At 34.8% G+C, this 9,293-nt stretch overlaps 1 protein-coding gene across 1 annotated transcript in view; it reads right to left on the bottom strand.

Annotated features, from left to right (window-relative positions):
- LOC101500762 (lysine-specific demethylase JMJ21) overlaps nucleotides 1-9,284 on the bottom strand; it is a 16,311-nt gene extending 7,027 nt beyond the window's left edge. The window contains exons 1-8 of the mRNA XM_073369379.1: nucleotides 8,860-9,284; nucleotides 8,139-8,249; nucleotides 7,997-8,052; nucleotides 7,733-7,875; nucleotides 1,835-2,032; nucleotides 1,517-1,716; nucleotides 354-453; nucleotides 2-217 (exon numbers count right to left, since the gene is read on the bottom strand). Of these exons, the coding sequence (XP_073225480.1) occupies nucleotides 2-217; nucleotides 354-453; nucleotides 1,517-1,716; nucleotides 1,835-2,032; nucleotides 7,733-7,875; nucleotides 7,997-8,052; nucleotides 8,139-8,249; nucleotides 8,860-8,999 (1,164 nt within the window). The 5' untranslated portion in view covers nucleotides 9,000-9,284. The remainder of the gene's footprint in view (nucleotide 1; nucleotides 218-353; nucleotides 454-1,516; nucleotides 1,717-1,834; nucleotides 2,033-7,732; nucleotides 7,876-7,996; nucleotides 8,053-8,138; nucleotides 8,250-8,859) is intronic.
- Between the last annotated feature and the right edge of the window lie 9 nt (nucleotides 9,285-9,293).

The following is a 9,293-nucleotide window of genomic DNA, read 5'->3' as shown; positions in this document are numbered from 1 at the left end:
GACAAACTCCTTTATGACGATAACCAGGTGCCATGTCCAAACATACAAATTCGAAGTTATTAGAATTCACAAAATTCTGTGTGACTGCAATAGTTGTTTCCAAATTTAAAATACAGTGCCACCATCCACTCGGAACATAAATGGTTTCGCCAGGTAGTTGTGTACATTCAATTGGTTTGTCTTCATCAGCAAGAAGAGGATAAAAATCTAGCCACCACTGTAAGCAAACAGATATGTGATTAATGATAAAAGTTCAAAGACAAACACAAATAAAGTTGGCATGCTAACGGATAATAATTATTTAAACCCAAAGAGAGGATGTGTAAGTTGCTCCAATTGCAAGACTGTAGTACCTGAAGTGATGTTGGAGTCTCAATATTGACATCACCATCTTCTTCATTAACATGTACCGTCACACCTAAAGGCACTTTTCCAGGAGGATATAATGCCCACCTATCACATACAAGCAAAACATTGTAGTTTTAACAATGCGTGAATTTTGATCCATGCGGTATCAATTGCTTAAATAAACTGCGAATACTTTTCAATTCAAGCAAATATGGTCCCAATGTTGATGTTTTCAGTATATTGCTGACAGAAAGTGTTAATATGAATCATAATTTTACATGATAAGAGTTAAGGATGACCTCTCGGCCTATTCACGGGTGTAGATTCTTTTCTGGTTCAATTGCAGCCACTACTTCATATTACTGCTGCATAATTAAGCATACTTGTTGATATCTAGTTGAGTTTCACAATATTAGGCGACTTCTAATCTTTTGTTCTTCTTTACTATCCAATGGTCTAACAGAGACTTTCTTTGGACTTATTTTCCGACTCCTATCTATACCTATCTAAGATCCAGAGCAATGAAAATAGTTAAATGTCTACAGAGGATTTAGGAGTCATTGTTATCTTGGTCAACCACTGTCTATATAATCTTTTACAAAACTATTACTAGCAAGATATTAGCACCCTCGGTCTAAAAGTGACCGATCTTAACTTGCATAGAGTAATTCAATCCTGCAATCTTACTAATTCTAGAGAGTAAACTATGCTACGTAGCGTTAAAAGCATAAAATGTTGAGGTATAGTTTAGGTTGCATTAAAAGTCAACACCAGATGTTAAACTCGTAAGCAGAACAACATATTTGTATGGACGAGCCAATGGACTTGCAGCGTAAAGGCAACTACCTCCCCCATGGAAAACACACACACACACACCCCTTATGCCAAGTTTGATCCCTCGGGAGTCTCAATGCTCATATTTTGTCCACTTCTCCCCATCCACTTCACTAAATTTTGGGGACCTAATTGTAACTAGAAAAAGAAAAGAGCAGCAACAAGCTGGAAGAATCAAGTAACCTGTAACCCACTAAGCATGTTTAAGGCTTAAACTCAAAACAACAATGCCATAGATTTTCCGAGACACCGTGTAAACAGTCATGGTCTAAGCTACATTCTACACAACCATAATGCAGACAAAACATCCACATCAAGCAGCTTATCTTTTTACCTTTTACGGCCAGAAAGAAGAGTATTCCATGCACTTGTAAGAGCTGGATCAACATGCCAAGAGGCACCAGATCTCTCTGGTCCAATTATGAGCCACCTATAGGATGGTCGTTTATCTTTATCTAAGATATCAAAGAAGTCTTCTTGAAAAAGATGAGGCACACAGTAATCCTTCAATAAGTTAGGTGCATGTTCGCCAAACTGTGTTAAATTAAAAGTTAAAAGAACTCCCAAAATCTCAAATTCAAAAACAAGAAAAAGGTAAGGGAATGGTGCAGGGAAGAGCATTATTGAAACGGGAATATCTCAACGCAAGAACCTTCTCGTCAAAAATATACAATGGGTCTTCATCATGCTGAACTTTCATGTATGAGACATAATCCTTGAACTTCATGGAGATCTTTCTGGAACTCCTTTGAGAAATTTTAAATGCTACATCTCCATAGTTTTGCAACAGCTGATCAGTTGTCCATTTATGCCTGGCAGGCCATGTATCCGCCAGTCCATTAAGCATGACCTGAGAGGTGTAATTCATCAAAATTACATTTCAACAAAAAGAAAACCACTAACAATTGATGGTTCAAAATTGATAAATTCCAAGATATCTAAAACGCAACATCAACTACAACCCCAATACACAGAAGACCCTTGTAGTTATAATTATAAAGATGACACATTCTCATCTCTCATTTACCATCTTTACAAGAAAAAGCTGGAAAAAACAATACAGCTACCCAAATGCTTCAGATATTTATAGCAATCATGTACACGACTATACATATATAATGACCAAAAATAATATTGTTCCCACTTTTCCAAAAGAAAAATGCTAGCAACATAATCTTCATTATTAGTCAATTTTTTAATAAGTCAACACACTTGCCTCGTAAACTAATCATTTTTTAAGTGTATTGACTTCTTAAGAATTTGGGTAAAAATATATTTAATTGAATTAAAATATGCTAACAATATTACCAAATTCTTATTAGTACTCCAATACAACAAAATCCCTTTCAGTACTCCTATACAACCAAATCCCTATAATTGAGTGATATTTTTAATAATAAAACAACAGATTTTGACACTCCCCTCAAGCTGGTAAAAAGTTTTCTTCATTCCAAGCTTGGATACAATTTTGTCAAAGTTACTACTGTTTAGCTCTTTAGTTAGAAGATCTGCAAGATTGACTTGGAACGAGACATATGGAGTGCAAATTAGGCCACTATCGAGTTTTTCTTTGATGAAACGTTTGTCAACTTCAATATGTTTGGTTTTGTCATGCTACATTGGATTATATGTTATGCTAATAGCAGATTTATTATCACAATAAAGTTTCATTGGTTCATCTCACTTTATCTTCAAGTCCTCCAAAATAATCTTCAACCATAGTAACTTGCATATCCCTTGTGCTATTGCCCTAAATTCTGCTTCAACACTTGATCTGAATACCACACTTTGTTTCTTACTCTTCCAAGTCACAAGATTCCCACATAGGAAAGTGCAATATCTTGTGGTTGACCTTCTATCAACAATAGACCCTGCATAGTCAACATCAATATATGCTTCAAGACCCACATTTCCATTTCGTCTGAACAAAATTTCTCTTCATGGAGTTCTTTTCAAATATTGCACGATTCTGAGTGCAACTTGCAAGTGTACCTCATTTAGTGGGTGGATAAATTGACTGGCGAGGCTTACAGAGAAGGCAACATCAGGTCTAGTATGTGACAAATATGAGTCTTCCAACTAATATTTGGTACATTTCCTTGACAACTACAATGTCTTCTTCTGCATCTCCCAACTTTAAATTTGGATCTATTGGAGTGCTTGATGGCTTGCATGATGTCTTGTCCGTTTCTTGCAGAAGATATATGATGTATTTTTGTTGGGATATGAAAATTTCTTTCTTAGAGTGAGCCACTTCAACTCCCAAGGTTTTAATCTCAAATTCATTGGCCAAGTGTTCTCCTAATAGTTGTTGCTCCTTTTCATCATCACCGATCACTATAATGCCGTCCACATATACCAATAAAACTATTACTCCCCCTGATTCAGAGTGTTTGATAAAGAGGGTGTGATATCCTTTGCTTTATTTGAAGCTTAGACCCACCATGACTCTAGCAAACCTCCCAAACCATGCTTAGGGCGATTGTTTAAGTCCATAGAGCCTTCTTTAGCTTAAAAACGGTGTTGTCAGCAATGCTCATTGTATCCAGGAAGTAAGTCCATATAAATTTCTTCTTCAAGATTTCCATGGAGAAAAGTATTTTTTACAAATTAGTGCAAGTTCCAACTGTAATTAGCTGCTAGAGATAATATCACCTTGGTATTCATTTTTGAAACTGGAGGAAATGTTTTCAAGTAATCCACTGCATATGTTTGAGTAAATCCTTTAGCTACTAACCTTACCTTGTACCTTTCAATAGACCCACCAGCCTTGCACTTTACAGTGTATATCCATTTGCATCCTACAGGTTACTTTCCATTTGGTAGAGGGACCAAATCTCAAGTACCATGGCTTGTTTCAATTTCCTGTCAGACAATGGTTCAGATAGAGAGGTAGGTATAGTGGTAGTGTTTAGACTTGTGAGGAAGGCTTTATGGGTAGGTGAGAATTGTTCAAAGCATAGGTAGTTGGTACATGTTTTAGTATTATTCCTAAGGACAAATGGGATATGGAGGTCATCATAAGTTGGTGGTGTGTTGGATTTTGATTCCTGTGTATGGGAAGATTCAGATATTGGATCACTAGAGTTTGAAGCGTCAAAAAAAGCTACCTCATGTAAGGTCGGATTGGTCTTGGATGTGAATAGATTCCGGAATGATGTTTGTTCTTCTTGTATATACTAGATTCTTCCTTTGTCGTACATTAGTGTCATCATTTTCATCTTTCTCAGAATCAATTTCAGTCTCAACATTGTTATTTCCTTGATTTCCATTTTTCAAAATCAATTTCAGTCTAAATTTTTTATTTAAGTGTCAACTCAGGAAGTAGAAGAGACCTATCTTCCTTACATGTATTCTCTCCCTGAAGATAAGTTTGACTAAAGTAACTTTCTTATTCGTGGAAGATGACATAGCGGGAAAAAAATAATTTATGGGATGGTGGATGATAGCACTTGTAACCTTTTTGAGTGGAAGAGTACCCAATACAGACACATTTTAAGGCTCTAGTATCAAGTTTTCCTCTACCATCAATATAAATATGGATTAACGATACACACTCAAATATTCTAAGGGTAAGGTTACTAGAATTGGACACATCAGGATAAAACAAGTTCAGAGCCTCCATATGAGTTTTGGAGACAAGAACCCTAGAACGTAAACGATATATGAGATAAGATGCAATTAAAACTACCTCTCCCTAAAATTTCTTGGGAACTTTATTTTGAAATAACATCGCCTGAGTTTGATCTAACAAGTGTCCATTTTTCCTCTCAGCAAACCCATTTTGTTGGGGTGTTTTTACACATGAAGACTCATGAGTAATGTCCTACTTTTAAGAGAAAGAATTAAGTCCGTGATTAAAGTAATATTTGGCATTATCGGATCTAATCCTTTCAATACTCACTCCAAATTGGTCTTTTATCATGGAGAAGAACTGTAAAAACACATAACAAACTTCAGATTTTGTTTTAGTAATTAAACCCAAGTAATCCGAGTACAATCATTAATAATGTTTACAAACCAACACGCCCCTGATATACTTGGAACATTAAAGAGACCTCATACATCAGTATGAACTAAACGAAATGGAGAAGTACTCATTTGGTTACTTTCAAAATATGTTTCTGTTTAATATCCCTCAAGTATAGGGATTTAGTTGAATAGGAGTACTAGTAGTGATTTAGTTATATATGAGTATTAATACTAATAGGATTTGATTGTTTAGTAATATAGTGTGTGTATATATATATATATATATATATATATATATATATATATATATATATATATATATATATATATATCTATATATATATATATATATATCTATATATATATATATATCTAATGTATTGCCAACATTTTTTCAATTCAATAAATATAATTTTACTCTAATTCTTGAGATGGCATCAGAGCTCTCAATTTTTTAGAGTCTTGCTTCTGCATAAATTTGCCGCCTTCATTCTGGTTTCTTTTATCTTCCGCATAAATCTATCGCCTTCATTGAGGTTTCTATTTTCCTGAAACCTTAGCCACCTTCATTGTGGCCCTTTTTGCTGCCTTCGTTGCAGCAACTTGGGATTTTTTTTTTGCCAACTCGTTGCCATAATGTGTTCAAAATTCACGTTGTTATTGTTTATGTCCGTTTGACCGCCCTTTAGACCTCCTTTCAACGCCATTTTCAACCAGATTGTAGATCAGCCGTTTCTCGTTTCATTTTGGGGGTTCACTTTTTGATCAGAGCACTTTTGTTTGTGGGTCATTTGAAGTTCACACAGTTTTTGCTCAAACTTTTCTGTTGCGGCATTATAGCAAACTTACAATTTGTGGATATTATTTAGACATTTCAAGTTTGTTTTGTTTGATAGATCAATCTTTCGTCTTAATATCGTTTGTCTGTTGATTTTATGGATATGGCTCGTCTCAATGAAGATGAAATAGAAAAGATTAGATCACTTGTTAAACCGACAAGTACTAGTTCTTTGGTATATACAAGCAAACTTCCTCTTGGTAAGCTTACTGGAAAAAGTACACGTTTGTGTTTAACAGGCTCACACACCTCACAGTGAAGACTTTCTACCTCTAATTTCTTCAAGAGAGAAGGAAACAATTGTTTTATGACTCTAAGTGAAGGATGTCCAAGACAACAGTGGTACAAAACAATCTTTTCCCTATTGGTCTTTATTGATTTAGAAAGAAAAAAAAAAAGTTGCTCTTGTTGAGTAGATTTGGAGGAAGATTTTGATTATCCAAGTAATAAACATCATTCCACTCTCTAGCATTACCAATTGTCATCCCCGAATTCTTGTCCCGAAGGACACAAAATTTGTTATAAAAAACAACATTACATGATAGGTCTTGTGTTAGTTTTTCTATGGAAATTAAGCTAGTGGAAAATTTAGGAATATGAAGGATATTTCTTAGAGTTATCGATGAGCTTATTTGGACATCTCTTTGACCTGCAGCAGTTATAAGAGTACCATCTATTGGCGATATTTTCTTGTTGTTAGGGCAAGGTGAATAAGTGGAGAAGTGTGTAAGTAAGGGTGTCATGTGGCTAGTGGCTCCAGTATCCAATATTGGTTATAGGTTGCATCTGAAGAATGAAGTCCAAAAGAAAATTGAAACTTACCAAGAGGAAGTGTACTTGTATATACCAGAGAACTAGTACATGTTGGTTTCTTCAACTTAGTAAGAAATGATCTCATCTTCTCTACTGCATCTTCATTGAGTCAAGCTAATCCACTTTTGCTTTCTTTAGCTGTGATATCCGTAAAACCAACATACAAACGATATTTGAGATAAGATTGATCTATCAAACAAAACAAACTTCAAACGTCCAAAAAATATCCACAACTGTAAGTGTGCTATAATGTCGTAATAACAATAGTGGCCAAAGTCTGTAACTCAAAAGTTCGAGCAAAAACCGTGTGAGCTTCAAAGGACGTACAAACAAAAGTGCTCCGATTAGTAACGGCATGAATAGTGAACACACTAAGGCAGCGAATAGGCCAAAAAGAAATCTCAAATTGTTGCAATGAAGGCAGCAAAATGGGCCACAGTGATGGTGGCTAAGGTTTCAAGAAAAAGAAACAGCAATAAAGGCGGCAGGTTGATGCGGAAGCCAAGACCGAGAGCTTTCATGCCATCTCAAGAATTAGGGTAAAAATATATTTTATTGAATTGAAATATGCTAACAATACTTCAGATCTATACACAAGATTACTATGAAACCAAACCCCTACTAGTACTCCTATACAACCAAAGCCCTATAATTGAGGGATATTTTTAATAATAAAACAGAACCAGATTTTGACATGACTTTTAAAAAAGAGAGCAATTATAGAGCATTGAAGAATGTGTGTAAAAAAAGTGTAATGCTAGCACTATTTATCTCAAAAACATTCCAAGCAAAACAAACAATGGAAAATAGAGCTCAAGATATTTAACTAGGAAGAGATCCCAACCTTAACAATTGACAATGAAACATAACAAAAAATGAAGGGAAAAATGAATGTGGTTTACTACTAAAAGTCTTTTATATTTGTACCGGTTTCTTCATGTCATACTCGTTATAGAAGCCCTTCAATGAGATGTCTTTTACTCTTTCCACATTTCCACCATGTGTATAAAATGCATCCAATGTGGTATGACACCGATATAATCTCCGATACAAAAATAATGAGTTGAATCCTGCAGGAAGGTGAATTTCAGTGGTATATACAAAAATTGTATGACTTTTAAACAGCATACAGCCTAGAATTTCCTAAAAATTCAAAGAGAGATAAGAGCCTCATGATATCAGAACTGTTACCATCAAAATGTAAAGGCTGTCTGTGGCACTCTTTGTACTTGTCTGGCAGATTCTCACTGCATTCAAAATAATTGATTCCAAAGATGTTAACATTAAATAGAAACTATAATGAAGAAAACCAGCAAGAGAGTGAGAGGCATACTTATGCAGGGCAGTTTTCTTCCAAGAGCCTTTGTATTGAAGAAAACCAGATGCTCCTTTTAGACATAGACTCATCCATAGTGGTTCTTCGTTGCATAGTATGTACATCACACTGCCAATAAATAAATAAATCAAAGAAGAATAAAAAAATGAACTGTTATTTTATTTATAATAGCTAAAGTTAAGCTTCGTAAGCCAGTTGAATTGACTTATTTAAATTTATATACTAGCATAACCACTTGTGACATTGGTTGAGAGACCTTATGAAAACAGCTTACCACATGTCAATAAGTTAAGTTGTTTTCAATTTATTTTCATAAGCTCTTTAGGATAGCTAATGAGAATAGCTTATAACTTATTTGAATTTAATTTGACTATTTTATCTTTTGTTGTAGAAATAGTCTATAAGCACTTATATAATAAGCATTAAACTGTTTATGCAAACATAAGCTTAATCAATGTTGTTCACATAAAAAAATGCAAACTACACAAAGCAAATGAAATAATTTATACTGTTGCCATAAACAGCTGCCGGTGACTAATCTGATGAAGCACAACAAAAAGTATAATTGAATGAAACGACGCGTTCAGATTTCTTATCCAATCAAGAATGAAATATGAAACCAAACAATGAAGAGACATTACACAAAAAATCGAAATCGAAAGCTATGGGAAAATTTACGCATAAAAAAGTAAAGAAACATGGTTAGTTAGATATTTACCTGCTAACGCAAGCGACGCGAGCAGCATCTCGTGGAGTGAGTCGTTCCAAAATTGAGCATAGGATTTCGTCGGGAAGAACTTGAAGATCTCCAAGAGCATCTATTCTGCGATCTCTCTGAGTGTGAGCTTGAGTCTCCATCAAATCTCAAATACAGCTTCGATTTCGTTTTTAGTTTCAATTAATCATTTCTTCGCTGCTAATATGAATCAATTAATATATTCGTTCCTGGTCTCTTGCGCAGCGCTCAACCGCGTTTTTTTTCTTAAGCGCTTTCGTTATTTGCACGCCACCTTTCACATGTCAAAAGTGATTCAATTTTTTCTTGTCACGCCCCCAAAATATAAATCACTATAACACCTAAAATGTCCCTATTATCGTTTCAGTTGAAGGTGGATAAAAATGATATAAGATTTAAGCACATAATTTTTCATT

This window comes from Cicer arietinum, chromosome 5, assembly GCF_000331145.2.
Source record: "Cicer arietinum cultivar CDC Frontier isolate Library 1 chromosome 5, Cicar.CDCFrontier_v2.0, whole genome shotgun sequence".
NCBI lineage: Eukaryota > Viridiplantae > Streptophyta > Magnoliopsida > Fabales > Fabaceae > Cicer > Cicer arietinum.
The sequence above is the reverse complement of the archived record's forward strand: the minus strand, read 5'-3'. Positions and strand labels throughout refer to the sequence as shown.